Source organism: Lathamus discolor, chromosome 4, assembly GCF_037157495.1.
Source record: "Lathamus discolor isolate bLatDis1 chromosome 4, bLatDis1.hap1, whole genome shotgun sequence".
Lineage (NCBI taxonomy): Eukaryota > Metazoa > Chordata > Aves > Psittaciformes > Psittacidae > Lathamus > Lathamus discolor.
The window spans coordinates 95029716-95047670 of NC_088887.1; the positions used below are offsets into that span (position 1 = coordinate 95029716).

Sequence of the window (17955 nt, forward strand, 5' to 3'; positions counted from 1 at the left end):
AAACCCCGACTATGAGTAATGAGAGTAGTTAGTTTTATGCATATGTGTGAATCCTCTCTGCTTTGCCTCCCTGAAGAGTTTGCTTCATCTTGGTGCCTTTCAGCGTTAACCAAGGCTCCATGACTGATGCAAAGATACTGGGAGTTTCAGTTAGTAGAAAGGCATATTGAAGTACTCAAATACACTAGCCCTTGTTAAATTAAAACTGTCTTTATCACAGGCTGTTGCAAGAATCTTTATTCCCATCTTGAACTGATGTAATCCTGTATTACACCACTGTAATGCCCTCTGAGAAAGCCCCTTCTTGTTTAATTTTTCCCTACCCTTTCCTGTATGAGGCATGCCTGCCTTAAGGGAGCTTGGGAGTGTACTGGTGTATTCTCACAGGTGTGATAAGCATCCACAAGAAAATATCCCGTATAACAAGGATAAACCCAACAAATTCTCTCCACTTGCAGTGATCCTACTCAAGAAGGAGATAAGAAGTGGCAAGAAATGGTATACAATGTGAGCTATACCCCGAAACAGCGGAGGGCTGCATCCCTAGCTAGGTACATGGGTGGGTCAGCATGTTAGCTGGCTGGAAACTCAGTGCTACCTCACTGCCTGGAGACTGGTCTCTTACAGGGCAGGTCTGGGTCCACCCAAAACTCTGGAGGGTAAGAAAATGCTGGCTCCAAGCAAATGACACTCACCTGGCTTTGGATGAAGTGTGAAACTCGAGCTGCTCAAACGGGGTTGGTTTTGGGTTGTTTTTTCTTTTTAAACCCATAAAGCATTGGATCCCTGTTTTGAGGAAAAATGACTAAACTTTGACATTCACTGTCTTGCCAGTCTGAGTTTCCCACATTCACACACATGCTTTTCCTAGAAGAAATCATCCAGCACAACAGTGTGCCTTTTGTTAAGAGCAGCTGGTTGAGTGAAATAATGCTTCTTTCAGACTCCTCCACAATGATGGAAAAAGCTTTGTGCCCTTTTGTTTTGCTGTCTGCCATCATCTCAAATCGGGCTGGGCTTTGCAGGCTGTCAAGTGGCAGACAGGATGGCCCAGGACCTCTGAAGAGGTGTGCTTGGTTTATGGAGTACGCGCTGAGCGGGTTTCAGCTGAAAGCAGAAGGAGATGCTGCCCCACAAAGCCCGGCCCTCGAAGGGTGAGGGGAAGAGCTTCTGGGTGGGATGAGGAGACACCAAGTCTCGAGTCTGACACCTACTCGGGGCCACTCGCCACGGCACTCAAGAGGGTTAAGCAGAGACAGAAAAGAGCTCTTTTAGAGTTTGTTCTCTCTCAGTCTATGCCCGGGCACACTTTTTGTGTCTCGCTTTTATTTGCCTCAGCTTGGCTTTGGGTGCTTTCCTGCCTCTTTCCAGCCAGCCCTCTTGCATCAAGTGATCTTCTCAATTATTTTAGCAAAATGAGCTGTCCTCACCTGCTTTCCCCCTTCCCTCCTCATTGTGTTCGGTGGTGGAGGGAAGGCTCTTTTGACTCTTTGGTTATTCAGAGAGTAGCTGCTTCCTTTCTGTTTCATCCTGCAAAGCACATTACTGTGCACATGAATGAGGCTGCACACCAGCTAGGGAAGCAGGAAGCTTCTACAAACCACGCACTGACGGCAGCTTCCGTAACAGATTTTATCACAGGTGCGCTGTGTGGAGTATTCAAAGGACGGTTCAAAAGGCCCCACGTGGCCGCCCGCGTAAGGGCTGCACTCAGGCGCTAACGCATCTCCTTGCTGCAGAAGTGTACGTTACTGGCTTGCTCTAGCAAATTGCGTGTAAAATCAGACCCCTGGACAATGCTGAGAGAAGAATGGGGGCTCTCATTCAGGGGACTTGTATGTACTGGTGGCTGAGACTTAACTTGCGTGTCAGGTAACTGTCCATCTGCCTGTCAAACCCGAGCCACCCTCGATGGTGTGCTAAAGGGGCAGGGTGATTCAAAAATAAAAAAGGCAAACGGGCTTTGACCTGCTTTGGACAGGTTAAAGCACCAGAATCTTTCAGCTGCTTTGTGTATCACTGAGCTGCATTTATAGACGTGTTTCGCTTATATTTTGTGATTCCAAATATTGGATTGATGGTAAAACACTAGTTTTAAATGACATCTTGGCCTTCACAGGGTCCAGCTCTTCTCCAGCTGAGTAATTTATCTATTGATTTGCATGTGGATAAAAATTCACCATTGATGAATTGAAAAGCGGAAGAGAAAGGATGCTCTGTGTTTTCATTCCATTATAAAACTCCGTAATGTCTATAGAGCTATAATATCACATGCTAAAAACCTAAATAAAAGAATTTGTACTTCTTGGCATCCAAAGCACAAGCAGCATTAATGCCAGTCCCTGTTTGGGTATGCATGCTGCAGCTCAGGGCCTGGCTTAGTGTTGTGGCATGGGTTTCTGCTGTGTTAATCCAGATCTTAGATCGGATATCAGGAGGAAATCCTTTCCTGTTAGGGTGTTGAGGCACTGGAATGGGTTGCCCAGGGAGGTTGTGAGTGCTCCATCCCTGGCAGTGTTCAAGGCCAGGTTGGATGAAGCCTTGTGTGGGATGGTTTAGTGTGAGGTGTCCCTGCCCATGGCAGGGGGGTTGGAACTGGATGATCTTGAGGTCCTTTCCAACCCTAACTGTTCTATGATTCTATGATCCTGTGTAGTTTCAGATCTTCTGCTTCCACCATGTCCTTCCTGCAAAAGACCTGACCCTACAGAGACTCCTTGGTCTGCTGCGATGATTTGCAGCAGGGAGAGCACTGACTCAGGGGGTGGTATTTTTTCTGCACTGGCACTAAAGGAGGGGAGAGCTTCCAGTTCTTCAATGCACCCTAACGAAGAGGGAAAGAAACCTGCTGTTTCATGGCCATGGAGACCTTCTTGAGTGAAACGGCAGAACGGGGGGACTTAAAAATGGCAGAACACCAAGGGGGTTGGGGACAGCGGGGGGTCAAGAGGCCTGCAGAGCAGTTTCAGGTAATTTGAATGGAAAACCAATCTGTACCAATTTTAGTGCATTGCATTCCCACCATACTTTCTGCTGCTGAAGGCAGAGCTCACAGCATTTTCATTCAAATGGACTTTGGGCTTTCCCAAAACCATCGGGGAATTGGCTCCTATGAGCCAGCAGCAGCAAATCGGGCTGGTAGAGTCCTGTGTGGACACAGCCCCCAGCTGATGGAAAAGAAGGGAGCATCTTGCGGGCTCACCAGCTCAGATGGAAGTGCATGAGCTACATGGGCCATTGGAGATGCCTAGATGTCCTTGTCCCTGCTAGATCTGTCCCTGCACAACCCTGCCTGAGCAGGAGGAGAGGATGAGGCAGTGCTAAGGTTGCTCCTTTGCAATATCACCAGATATTTCTGGGACGGGGACAGCATGTGCAGTGCTATAACAGGGAGCCTTCCTTGCTTCAACACTTCCCTGTAAATCATGGCAGGGGAGTATCCCTGTCCCTACCCAAATCCCTACCTAAATAAACCCCTTATTCATAGCTGTCAATTTGGAAGCCATACTAAGGATGTCAAAGCAATCCAAGCTGAAATGCAGATGTTGGTACAGCTGGCATGGAGCATGATTTAGTCATGACGACAGCAAAAAAATCTGGGACACCATTCCTCATATCGCTCTCCCGTTTAACACATTTTCCTAACCCAGTAATGCTATTTTGAGACTTTTTCCAAGCCACTGTCTGCATGTAATATTCTCGTCTTACTCAGAGAGCCTGGCCAGAGGACCTGACATATAATACTCATCTAATGATGTGAATGAAAAAGGCTGTTCCTAAGGGCGGGTTTTGCATCAAGTCCTGGTAGGAAAGGAGTTTAAATATATAAGTCTTATTTATGTATTTATTTGTACTTGTAAGATGTATTTAGTTTAAAGGTGCTCAGTGAATGTTTCCACCCTCAGTAAAAGGTTCCAGGGATTTTAAGAATTTGGTGTTTGCTGGTAGGTGCTAATTGATGTGCATTTACAAAGGAAAAAAGCTCACTGAATTAGTGTACAGGGAACACACGTGTTGGCCTGTGCCTCTGTGCCGCTCTTTGTCTGATGTTAACAAGCCTTAGTTTGTCCTGAATGTGTGCCCGGAATAGGGAAGGAGTTTATTTTCTGCCTACTGATGAGGATGCTTCAGCACAGAGTCGAAGGGCTGAAGCCAATGGGACCATAACACTCCCAATGTGGTGCTGACTTTGGAAGTAGAGATCTGTCTTCTCTGAATTGTCCTTTTTTACCTCTTCCTGCTCTGCTCCTTTACGCTGGTTTGGAACTGGGGACGCTCTGGTGCCAGATTGTACCTGGCTGGTAGGGATTTGCAGCCTCATGCAAGCAGGGTCAGGATCTAGTTTCTAGCCTTACCGGACTTCAAAGAGCTCAGCCTGTCCAAAGCAAAACTGTGTGTGATGCCTGGGGAAGCCAGGGCCAAAAGCTGAGATTTTTTAACGTTTCCACCTATCAATCAGTATACATACTGTGATTTCTTCTTGAATATGATCATGCTACAGGTGTAGTGTGGAAGACAGAATTTTTCTGCATGCCATCATGAAAGATGTTCAGGCTAATGATGCTGTGAGTAATGTTAAGGACATCTGTTTGGTTTTCTGAAGTAGATTTTCATATGCTTATTTATGCTGTCGAAAGCTGGAGAACACACACTCATGGAAAAGGGGCTCATCTCTGAACAAGCCCCCACCATCTCCCTCATCCTGAAGAATGTCGAATCTCTTCCTCAGATCTTCCCACTGGGAAATACACTTATTTCCCAGAAAATGTAGTTGACTTTAAAACCTTTCATTCAGCGACAGTGCCGTTCGCATTGTCACAACAGTCTCAAAACCAAAAGCACTCCTGAGTGAGGCAATTTGTTACTTGTTTGGTTTGAATCCTAGGATTGTTTAACCTGTTTGAAGACTGAACTATACAAATATCCTTTTATTGCTTGTAGTATCAGAGGATAACTCACTTTTCCTCTTTCTCAGGATTGCTGGCGCAGAAGAGATTCTGCGCATCACACTGCAGCATTGTGCATACTGAGAAATAAACCGCTGCTAAGAGTCATATTCATGCAGCAATTCTGCAAAAGGACTTTCTAAAATAGCCTGCTCACGAGTCAGAGCCTGACTGGTGATAAACCCAGACCTTCTCTGGTTTTAAGGTTTGAAATGTCTGGTGTAAAGCTTGTCTCCTAAAAGATGAAATCCTTCAGCTGAATGGTTTGCTCTGCAAACATGTTTTTTTCTAGGGGAATCTTTGCTATGAACTGTTGTGAACAACTACACACTCTTGAGTTAGAGATCACCAATATTCCCACCAAAAAGCATGGTGACATCAGGCGGCTACACCAAGAATGGTCTTGGAAGAAACATCGACAACAGCACGGTCCCACAGGGTGTGGGAGCGTTAGGGTATCTTAATTCAGCTGATATGGGTGTGTTGACTTCACTGGACTATTCCAAAATGCCCAACTACTTTAGGCATCAGTATCTGTCATTCACACCGAGGCACATGAAGTTGCTTATGTCTGTAAATGTTGACTGTGCTTTGCTCTGGCTGAAATCACATCTGTCTGTGCTTTCTGTATTTTTGCACCTTAGCTAAATAATGACCCTAAATGAGTGTAAACTGACACTGACTGGCTACTGAGTATGAACACATTTCAGATATAAACAGAACTAGCCCAGAATCTGCATTGTAAGAGTTAGTTAAGTTCACTATTAGTTAAAATCACTACTTCTCTTGTGACTAATGCTATTAAAGCATTAACAATAGGTCAGGACCTGCTCCAACTGGCAGCTCTGTTAATTCACCAAAACAGTGCCTCTTCATAGAAAACTATGAAGGTGAGAGCGCCTTAATAAACTGTGTGAGAAGAGATGAAAAATACCTTAACATGCTTTCAGAGGGAATGAATGACACACAACCCTGGTGCATGCAGTCAGTGGTGCTTCTCTTAGTTAAACTAAGCCATATTACTCTTAAGCATTTTACTGACTGAAAGTAAATGCATATTAAAAGGTTCAGGACATGAAAGAAGAGCACTATTTGCTGGATTTCTGAGCAGAGAAATAACACTGCCAGTCCCTGTGAGACAGGGAAAAGCACAGCTGCTGCTTAGATTTCCCTGGGGTAGCAATGGGCATTAAACCAGGTGAAAGATAATGAGGCCTGAGGAAAATCCTTCCTTGAATTGTTACAATTTAGAGAGATGCTGTTGGGTCAAATATGCTCTGCAATGAAGCACTGTAATAGGCAAAACCCAGCCCCCCTCCTTCTGAACTGGAAAAAGTCAAAATAATAATCACAGAATGGTTTGGGCTGGAAGGGACCTTGAAGCTCATCCAGTTCCAACCCCCTGCCATGGGCAGGGACACCTTCCACTAGACCAGGCTGCTCCAAGAAACCTGTCCTTGAACGCTGCCAGGGATGGGGCAGCCACAGCTTCCCTGGGCAAGTTTAATTAATTTCTTCTCTTTTTCTCTCAAAATCTACCAGGAATTGCTTCCATCATCTCCCAGCTGCCCTCCTCACTGGGCCTGGCCCAGGACATGGCTGCATCCTGTGGGCCCACGAAAAGTGTTCAAGGCCAGGCTGGACAGAGCCTTGGGTGACATGGCTTAGTGTGAGGTGTCCCTGCCCATGGCAGGGTGTTGGAACTGGATGATCTTAAGGTCCTTTCCAACCCTAACTATTCTATGATTCTATGATTCCATGACATGAAATACAATCTACTAGGATAATCAAACAAAAGGTTTAAAATCTGATTTACCATAGAGTTTCCCTTAAATAACACTATTTTTTATGCTAACAGTATTATACTGCATGTAAATCCAAGATGACAGTTTATCCACTTGAGTAATCTAGAAAGTGTACAGCACATTTGCTAATTAGCTGTAATAAAATGCTTCTTTTTTGAAGAACTGCTGGCAATAAAAGTAGAAGAATTTCAATGTAAAACCACAGTTACTAACACACTTACTAATATGCCAGTTCTTTATTGTATTTACTATCTCATCATATGTTTACAGGACCAAGATGTTCGCATTTTGAAGTGCACTTCCCCTTATTAGCTGTGTCTCTGTGTATGTGCGTGTACATGCGTTTGTCCCAGCCAAGGATAACCTTCTTAACCTTCTCCTCCCAATTCTCTTCTCTCCAAACAGGAATTGCATCTTCAACCTCTTTGTTTTCACATATACAGTTATCATAACAATACCAACAAGCCTTTGAAAAACGTCTTCCGTCCTCTCTTGCCATAAAGAGTTTCAAAGCTGACCAGGCTTCGAAACACACCCTAAATACAGGACATTTCTGATGCTCTGGGAGAGGTTTTTGCTGCAGGACTGATGGAGTAGAGAATGACCACTCAAAACTGGACCCTTTAAAACGGTGATGGTTGTATTTAACAACATCAAATTAATTTGCCTCCTCCTCTCTAAATACTGCTCGTAGTGCACTTTAGCAACTGCAGGATTTAGAGAAATATTAGAGGTGAAGTACCGTAATTCCTCCTCAGATTTCTGTAAGTACTTGACTTTATTCGACTCAGTCACCTTTAAATTAGTATCAGAAAAGAAGCAATGATGATGCTTACACCCCAGCCCAAGCGTAAATAAATCATACATTCAATTCATCAAGTATTCCAGTGTTCCCGATGCACCACAAGGTATCTATTCTTTAGTGAGTAAAGAGGAACTGTTGCCTTATGGAACAAAGTCAAACACTAGCCAATTACAAAATGCATCTTTATAACTATCCTGGATATTAAATGTACCCCAATACAGACATCTTGCTAAAATAAAAACAGATTTTTTTCCCTCCTCCTTTCTAAAACAGAATGCATTCTCTCACACCTAGATCCCATCTCCAGTTCCATCTTCAAAAGACCCAAGCAAAGTAGATCATGAAGGAGCTCTAGCAAAGCATTAGTAACTTTTTTGCCTCCCAGCTGAAAAGGCACCTCCATGTACTGACACTACCTCAGAGATTCTGGGCAACAGTGCAGCAAGACAGCATCACTGGTCACGCAAAGGAGACATGGCAGGAATTCCCTCTTTGGAAACGTTGGCAGCTGGGTCCCAAGACCGTTTTGACCCTATCCCCTTCTTTTTCACAGGCAGAACTGAATGAATCTATTTTTGTTTTGTTTTCCTTCTTAACAGCCACTTTCTCTAGATCTAAGCACCGTGCCTGATCAGATAATGAATGTTTACACGTGACAGTCAGTGTTTCCAAACTGCTCCATTGTTCCCAGCATCCAGTGGTGAAGCCCCAATCCCAGTCAGGACAAGAAAGCCACAGCAGAGGAAGGAAAGGTTTCCTGCCTGACAAAAGCAGTCCTGTTTAAACCAAAGATAGAGTTAACTACCCATTCAAACAGATGCACGCAAAACACTGAAGCAGATTGCCTGGCTCTGCCTTACATAATATTATGAAATCCCAGCGACCCGTATTTAATAAAGCAGGGTGAGATGATACCATACTGCTGGCAACATGGCTGGCAGAGGAACGTTCACAAACTGTCCTTTATTTATTTATCCCTCCGGAAAAACATTCGCTCTGCTGCTATCCTGCGATACACTTCCGCCCCGCTGCAGTTCTTTGAACGCACTGTCGGTTGAGAGATCGGGGGTGAAATCTTACAGCTTGGCTGTCGTGCAGATTTGGGTCGCTTTGCCGATTAGAGAACAGTGTGTATCTTATTAATAACTGTTTGTCCTCAGTGTTAGTTTCTATCTCCAGAAGGAGTGGGTTTCTTCTTTGAATTCATGCACCGTGACATCAGTGACGTTTAGGCACTTGACAACATGGTAGATGTGAAGATCTGCTGCAGAATCTGGGGGATCTCCTTGGTATCCATGGCAATAAAAGACCGACCTGCTGGTAGCATCCTCTGCAGCCTAAGGAGCAGAACGAGGGACAAGACACAATTAACGTTTCAAATTATCTTCCCTACCACAAGCCAGGGTTCCTTAAGAATGGATGTTTTTCCTTTTGTATACCTTCCCAATCCACGCTGTTCACAATGCAATTAAAGGCTTGGGAAAGCAGCAGTGGGAGGAAACACCGAGAGCAGCTCTGTCACAGAGGTCCTTTCTGTTTGTAGAGATTTCTATTCACATCCGTTTTCTGACACGCAAAAACTGTTCTGATCAAGGTACCAGTGACCCCATGAGGTATTACCACAGCTGCTTTTCTGAGGGCAGCTAGAGATTTACCTTGGAAAGTAACATATTTGCTTACTTTAATAGGTTACCATGAACCCACAGCTCATTCAGTTCAACACCCGCACTGATTCTAAATGTGCTCTTTATATTTCCTCTTTGAGATTGCAGCAGATTAAATAGAAAGATACTTTTCTGCCAAGATTAGCCTGACACACTTTTGTTCACAGCTTAAACCACCTTATAAAAGCTAAACAAGATGCACGTTGCTCCTCATGGAGAGTCAGCAGGCTTGGGATTTGGTTTTTCACTGCTTTTTAAAGGAGTTTATGCTCCGCACTGCTGCCCCAATGCTCAGTCAAATCTCACTTTTAAATGTGAGTTTTTAAAAAAGCTGCAACAGGGAATTCCCTCCTTCCCCCACAGCAGCTACAGGAAGGCTTTGTCTACATTCTGCACTTCCACATGCACAGAAATGCATTTCAGTGACAGCATTGTGTGCATTTTCCGTACCCAGAGAACTAGGCAATTGTAAGATCTCCCCTTACACAGCAGGACAGGGTCAACACTTTATTTATTTAATTATTTATTATTCCTAGAAGTAAAAGGACTTTCTGTACTTACAATCTTCCAGAATGGGTTCTCTTGTCATGCATAACACACTTCTGATGTACAGACCTGCAGACGTGACTAATGGTGGCTGTGCAGCTCTACTGTCAACCTTTTTCTGACTAAAACTGTGTACTGAGTGCCAATTCCCTTAGGGCCTTCTCTCATTCTGCTTAAGCTGAAGTCTTGAACACAAGCAGAAAGGGCACCATTTATATTTACGGCTATAATCAGCTTTTTGCTGCCATTTACTGGTCCTCAGTGGATGTGGAACTGAGGGACGGCTGGTATAGAATTTCCTTCTTTCTCCTTGTGTGCTAACAACTTAGAGTGGAATTATGTAGTAGCATTGAAAATAGGCATATTGGCTCAGACTCGCCAAAGAATTTGTGTCTCTAGCACAAAAGCAGTATCTGAGTCAAATTTCTGGCAGTTTGGAATCACAGAATGGTCAGGGTTGGAAGGGACCTCTGGAGATCACTAAACTCCAGTTTCTCTTTCTTTAATCACTTTTTTATAGGCCCGTGCATATCCAAACTGCGTTTTGGGAAATGGCAAAGGCACCAGATCTCTTTCATGATTAGGTAGCGATACTACATGGGGATAGTGCACAACCTCCACTGGAAGGAGGGCTTCAGGTGCTTCCTTTGGAGGTACAGAATGCTCTGAACTAGCTAGCTGTAAGGGATGCCTGCAAGGGCCCATGAACCAGTCTCCTCCCTGACAAAAGTTGGTAGATTCAAAAAAGAAAAGGGAAAAGGATGAAACTTGGACATGACCTAGTAGTGTGCACTCACAGCCCAGAAAACTAACCATATCCTGGGCTGCACCAAAACGAGCATGACCAACAGGTTGAGGAAGGTGATTCTGCCTCTCTGCTCTCTTGTGAGACCCCACCTGCAGTACTGCATTCAGCTCTGGGGATCCCAAAACAAGAGCTATATCAACCTGTTGGAGTGGGACTAGAGGAAGGCCACAAAAAATGGTTAGAGAGCTGGAGCACCCCTCCTTTGGAGATAGGCTGAGACAGTCTTGGGCTTTTTCAGCCTGAAGAGAAAGGTCTGGGGAGACTCTACTGTGATCTTTCAGTATATGAAGGAAGGACAGAGAGAGACTACTTCCCAGGGCATGTAGTAACAGGACAGGGGGCTATGGTTTTAAACTGAAAGAGGATACATTTAGATTTGAAAGAGGGAAGATTTAGATCAGATATCAGGCAGTTCTTCCCTGTGAGAGTGGTGAGGCACTGGCACAGGTTGCCCAGAGAAGCTGTGGCTGCCCCAGCCCTGGCAGTGGTCAAGGCCAGGCTGGATGGGGCTTTGAGCAACCTGGTCTAGTGGAAGGTGTCCCTGCCCGTGGGAAGGGGGGTGGAACGAGGTGGTCCTTAAGGTCCCTTCCAACCCAAACCATCCTATGATTTTATGATTCTTTGATCAAAACCTTAGTGGAGAACACAAGCATGGGCAACCAAATGTATAACTTCACTGCAATAAAAGCATAGTTTAGATTTATGACGAATGGAAACAAAAAAGATAATTAGGCATAAACCAAATATACTTACCTATCTGCCTGGTCTCCTAAGGATCCGATAAATATGGCAAAAGCATTGACTTGAGCATTGGTGGTCAAGACTTGAGCAAACCTTGATGGGTGAATACCATATCGTTCGAGATTTGCATCACTCAAGACAATAACAAAATACTCATCAGCCTCTTCCTTGGTGATTTCACGAATGGCATGCTCTGTCCCTTCCAAGGTATGGTCTCCACTCATGCAGAACTGAGCATGGGCATGCATGGTCTGTGTGCACAGCATAACCAAGTGGAAATATGTAAGACGACTTTAGGAATAAACATTCACTTCAGCTGTCACAAGAAGGAGTAAATATTCAGTTATGATATACTGGGGGAAGCTTCAGGAATGTGGACAGTGCTCCAGATAGTACAGAAGATGCAGCCTTTTGTACATAATACATCATATTTTAAGATGGGCAATATTTCTCAAAATGGTCAAACAACCAAAACACATGCACAGACATAATTAAGCTGGGCCTTAGGGAAGGTAAAATACTTTGATCAGCTGTGGTTCAAGTAGCTACATTCCTATGTATTTAAGGAAGAAAACAGAGATTAGCTTCCTAATACTGTGACCAGCTCCTGCCTGTTTACAGTTTGCATTAGACTTCCAAACCCTAGTAGTGTTACAGTTAATATCAGATATCTGGGTGCTGACAGAAGCAGCAAAGTGTAAAAATGTTGAAACATTTTGTTTGTTTGAGTTATGAGGGTGGTGAGGCACTGGCACAGGTTGCCCAGAGAAGTTGTGGATGCCCCATCCTTGGAAGTGTTAAAGACCAGGTTCTGGCCTTTTATTTTACTTTACTCTCTTTATGCATTGCATTCTGTGACCTACAGTTTTATCTCTGAAGTCACAAAATCCGTGATGATCCAGTATCACTTATCAGTAGCATTTACCTTAAGAATCTCTAATCGTTGTTTATTGTTCTTGGGAACCTTGTCACTCCCAACCAAGGCGATATCAAAGCCATCTCCTGAATGTCCAACAATATCGTACTGCAAGAAAGAAATGTCATCAGTCATCTGCCGGTCACGAATGGCCCTTGGGTCACAATGACATGAGACAGATCAAAAGCAATTGGCTTTCAACATGAAAGCCCAGATACTGTTCCCTGTTTCTGTTTATGAGCTGCATAAGGGAACTCCTTGCAATTTCTCACTGACATGAAAACATGGGAAGGAATTGCTAAATAACGAAATTAAAGAGCAGTTACTTATTTCCATGGTCTGTTTTTCACATCACCCCACCAACTGCAGAGCGGTGATGCGTAAGATCAAGACCTTGCCCTCTCACATTGCCCGTGTATTTTTATAAAGTAGCAATTTTCATCCTCTTGAGTCTGCTAAACAAGAAGTGCATTGTTTGAGAGTAGCTCACGCGATTGATGAATCTTTTTTGTGACCGCCTTCTGCTTAGAAAGGCAGCACTACAACCCTTCTTTTTTTGAAAATCAGCACTCCCTATTTTTGTGCATAACAGATCAAAGTCATTGCTGAAAGTATGCAGAAAAGTGAATACCAAGTCTCTGTACTGGTGTGCACATCATTCTCCTGTGAAAGATGCTGTAAAAATGACATGTAGAGCTATAATAGTTCAAATACCCTGTTGAACAAATACTGTAATATTGGGAAGGCCTTTGTTTTATGTAAGAGTTTCATTGTCATTACAAGAAAACCAAGACAAGCTGAGCTATGGCAAGGTCCTGACCTGCCTTTTGTGTTGTGGATCTGGCAGTCACCCCAGGGAGAATTCATGACCAGGACAAAAGTGGATTTAAGACCTGTCTACACCAAGTAATAGAGCACAGTGCACATATCCTGAGCCTTGAGAGACCTGAGCTAGTAGTTCCTCAACATGCACTTGCCTGTATTTCCCCCAACTAGCTGGCACACATCTCTCTCTAGTTGACAGAAAGCCCTTGTGCAGTATTCTGCCTTTCTGTTATCTTTTATTCAAGTACTGCCCACAAGTCCCTGCTGAGTTCACCATCCCTAATTCCCACATAATCACCTGGTAAAAGGCAGGTCTTTTCCTCAAAGTCAGCTCCTGGAGACCAGGGAAATGGCATTCTTTACTGACAAAGCCCTTTTTATTTTTTTCTCTATCACTAATTTGCTTAAAAATATATCAAAAGAGAGCCATAGCAGCTGGAATAACACTTCTAAAGGTGACACCTCCCTCTGCACAACAGTGCTACATACTATAGATTAATTTCACCCAAGGTCAGACCATTTTATGACAGACTCAACCCAGACTTCCTTCCCCTAGGAAGCCTTCAAGTATCTGAAAGGGGGCTATAGGGATGCTGGGAAGGGATTCTTCATCAGGGACTGTAGTGACAGGACAAAGGGTAACAGGTTAAAACTTAAACAGGGGAAGTTTAGATTGGATATAAGGAGGAAATTCTTTCCTGTTAGGGTGGTGAGGCACTGGAATGGGTTGCCCAGGGAGGTTGTGAGTGCTCCATCCCTGGCAGTGTTCAAGGCCAGGTTGGACAGAGCCTTGGGTGGCATGGTTTAGTGTGAGGTGTCCCTGCCCAAGACAGGGGGATTGCAACTAGATGATCCTAAGGTCCTTTCCAACCCTAACTATTCTATGATTCTATGAAATCTTTACATAATTTAGTCCCCCACGCAATCCCATTTCTTTCTGTATTTTCCCATTCCTGTTCTCCTCAGCTCTTCCATTTCTAATATTTGCTACCCAGCTTCACGTAAAGCTTCCAGTCTGGTACATACTTTCTCTTCAAAACCTATTTCTTATCACCAATAATGCTTCAGACTCTCTTTCCTGATGAATTTTTAGCTGGTCCTTCTGTCTTCCTCAAATCATTATCTTTCCCAGAGGAAAAACATGGCAAATGAAAATACACAGGTTTTGAGACTAATGCTGAGGTTACACTCAGGATACTTCCTAATTAGTAACAGGAATAAATAAACCCAGAATGCGAACCACATACTAAGGGAGCGTGCTTGTCTATTGTTTTAAAAACCAGAGATAATTCAAATCAGAGGACCTAAATAGAGCAGTGGTTTAACGGAGCAGAAAATACACAGTACTAATATCGTTGTTACGTAATGTCAGAAACGTCCACAGATCTTCAGCGTAGGCTCTTAATTACGAAACCCTCCATGTCTTTTGCTGAGCAATTTTGTTTTCAGTATCACTTTTAAGTCAGCAACCTAATTACATAAACCAAAATGCTATCATTCTCCTGTGTAAAAATACAGTTGACCCCTTCGTTACAAGCTCCTTCCCAGTGCTTCACGGACCTTCCCACTGGGTGTCTTGGTACCAGCCATACTGAATTCATGGGAATAGGCCAATACAATTTCGGTTCTTGGCACACACTAATAATAGACCATATTTCATCTCAAAAAGGCTGGTTTAAACTCAGTGTGACAGTCTGTGTAAAGGGAACTGTTGTAGCTCCTAGGTGGAACACCAGGATCTCCTCCTCATTCCTGTACAAGGTGGGATTGTACAACCCAGGTTTGGGCAAAGTGAGGCTGAAATGATTCGAGCAAACTATTGCAGGCGCATAAAGGTGTTCACCTGGGAACATCATGTCCTGTCTGCTGCCTCCTTGGCTGGATGCTTATTATTCTTCATGTGTGCCCATGCATGCGCCCGAGTATGTATACTTAACAGATGCTATCTGCTTCCTTGTTTCCTTGCTGACAGTTTATTATTGTTTCTTTGCTGACAGTCTACTATACTATTTGTGATAAAAAAGTATGGTGAGGCAGCAGGGGAGAAGGGGCTGTTTGTTTCATTCCAGCTGCTGCATTTTGGGTCAAGAAGGGCCTCCCAAAAAGTAGGGTGAGATACTGCTGTGCTGTGAAAGAAAAGTGTTGCAATTCCCAGCCCTCAAGTGCTGGTCCTCACAGCCCTCTGGTCCCCCTGGAAGTCAAATCAAGGACCAGGAGTAGCCAAAACCTAATGAGGGTAAGGCTGCATTTGGGCAGCTTAGCTCCCCAAACTGTGAGGCTGGATGAGTACTTGCGCCCCAGAGAAGGAGGAATGTAGCAGCATTGACTTGGATTGACTTAAGCCAACATAGCACTGCAGCCTAGGAGACCCTCCTTGGGAGAGAGAGAGGGACAGGAGCAGGCTAAAGCCAATCTTTAGAGGTGACAGAAGGGAGAATCTTGTCCGGGAGAATGTATGGAGTCTATGGCAATTCAGGAACGCAGAGTTTGGAACAGGAGTAAAACCAGAGTGAAGAAGCCCACTCTGCAAGGGCAAAGAAGGAGGATTTAAATCTTTCACCCAGATGTTCTTTCAGTAAATTATTACACCCTCCTGATTTGTGAACCCTCAGTGATTTGACGTTATCTTGGTGTGCTCATTTTAAAGAAAAGGTGCAGACAGCTCCACAGCCCTGTCTAACCAGGAACCCCAACACATGCAGGCACATGCATGCTTTGTCAAAACCAGCTTCCTTCCTTTGCAGTAGGTAAAGACAAGCACAGAAAAAGGGCCACTGAGAAGCAAGGATACAATGCTTTTTTTTCCTCATAAATTACCCAGGAGAATTCATGTGGATGGAGTTACAAGTGAGAGAAGAGCTGTGATACAATCTTACTTGGAACTGACTCTTGTTTTGTTTTACAAAATAGATTGCAAGCGTAGGCTGTCAGGACAAATCCAGGAGCAAAATACATCTGCTATAATGCAGACTTAACTGAATCAATATATTATTGTGGTACACAGTGGCTTGTTTTCCAGTAGCTTCAGGTACACCGAGACAAGAACTGCTCTATTCAGAGCTGTGAGTACATTACATGTAAATGTCTCTCAAAATAGCATCATTCTGCTGGTTTCTTTCCTTACAGGTTAAAACAATTCCTATTCCACTGTAACATTTTGCACTGAATGGATGGTTCCTGCTGCCTAAAATGGGTAAAATGGAAGTCTTTGTCTTCTGCAGCTGCCATGTCAAAAGGCTTAATTTCTGAAGGCATTTAAAAAGTTCGAAGAAGACACATGCTGAATGTAAAAGGCAGCGTGAATTAGACAGACCTCTGCCAGAGGGCTAGATCTTTACAAATTCACCTCTTCTTCGGACAACACTGAACCTTCCTTTTTTCTGAACTTATTTCAAACTTTTTGTTTATTATTTAAAAAGAACTGTTCCGCCAAGCATGTGGGACATCTCTTCCTAAATTAATGGTGCTGTCTCCATACTAAATTTTACTAACAGGGAATGCTGAAATGGGCATATAAAATCTGCAATATCCCTTTAATACAGCTGTAAATCACAATTCAGGCTTTTTCTGCTAGTTATATAACATGCTATTTATTGAGCCACTTACAATATTTTAAAGGCTGCATATAATTGCTGTTGGATAATTTAGTGGACATGCCTCCTAAATCTGCCATCACGTGTGCAAATGATGGTAATTAGGGATGATATAAAACCATCTGGTTTGTGTGACAGACGTAAAACTATCTCAGATAACACAAAGAACAAACTGTCCTCTGTGCATCTTCAAATAACTGGCACATAAAATGAGATGTAAAAAAATACATAAAAACTTTAATCCTGCAAAAGAACTTGCCTGTTACAACTTACATGTATAAGTGATGCATCCGCACATTTAAAGGGGCGAAGGGGTCTTTGTAGGAACATTTAACCTCTGTTATCAGGATAAGACTGAGAATGTGGCTTCTATTATCTCAGTTACTCCCACTCTTTTCCTTATTAAAGCACTTGAGAGGAAGCGTGGATGAGATGACATTGGAGGAGGGCTGTGAAACATGGCTGTTAATTTAGATGGATTTCCTTACTGTGGGATGAGCCTCCCATTTCCCCCTTGACAAGGAATGATTCACTGCCTGCACTTATGGGAAATGGAAGCAGGCAGGTTGTCCTATGTAAGCATAAAACCCTGACAAATACCTGCTGGCACTTGTCTGACTTTTTATGAAGGATAACTTCATTACTGCTTGGTAAAGTTGCATATCCAATACTTAGCTCTTCAGTATTAGAAGGCAGGGAGAAAGTATTCTCTACCTTCATTAAGTGCTCTAAAGACCAGTCAATCAACATCATCAGTGATCAAAGGGGTTCCACACAAGGGGAAAGCTCAGCCTGGTAGGATAAAACATCTAAGGAAAAGCCCATCTGATTAATTCACAACCTTATTTAGCAGAGTACTAAACCAAGCACTAGCAGAAAAGTGGTCTTGAGCAAAAGCCAAGAGCTGGTTTCCGAAGTTTGCACTGCAGTTAGACAGCGGAAGGGAACTTTGCTATGTACACCCCCTCTGAATGCTTTGCTCAGCAAGCCTGATGGTCCCCCAGGTTCAACATACGTTGTACACAGAACCCCTCAAATTTGCATCACATGTTGTTGTGACCCTTGCAGATGGGGCTACAACAGGAACAGATAACAGCAGGTGTATCTGAAGGCCAAAAAAGCCTATTTTTACAAAAATACAGACAAGAAGAGGATAAGAAAGACAAAAATGACAAACTGCAGATTTCTCACTGCAGAGGACACAGTTGTGTGTTCTTTTCTCTTCCTTCAAACAGTTCCTCTTTTAGAAATGAGAAATGCATGCTATTTTTGCAGACATACCAAAACTTCAGCTTTTTCCTGAGAA

The 17955-nt window shown here is 43.5% G+C and overlaps 1 protein-coding gene across 1 annotated transcript in view; it reads right to left on the reverse strand.

Annotated features, from left to right (window-relative positions):
• Nucleotides 1-6968: 6968 nt before the first annotated feature.
• The window catches only part of VWA8 (von Willebrand factor A domain containing 8), a 176841-nt gene continuing 165854 nt past the window's right edge, over nucleotides 6969-17955 (reverse strand). Inside the window, exons 43-45 of the mRNA XM_065678185.1 lie at nucleotides 12241-12339; nucleotides 11328-11566; nucleotides 6969-8893 (exon numbers count right to left, since the gene is read on the reverse strand). Coding sequence (XP_065534257.1) covers nucleotides 8785-8893; nucleotides 11328-11566; nucleotides 12241-12339 — 447 coding nt within the window. The 3' untranslated portion in view covers nucleotides 6969-8784. The remainder of the gene's footprint in view (nucleotides 8894-11327; nucleotides 11567-12240; nucleotides 12340-17955) is intronic.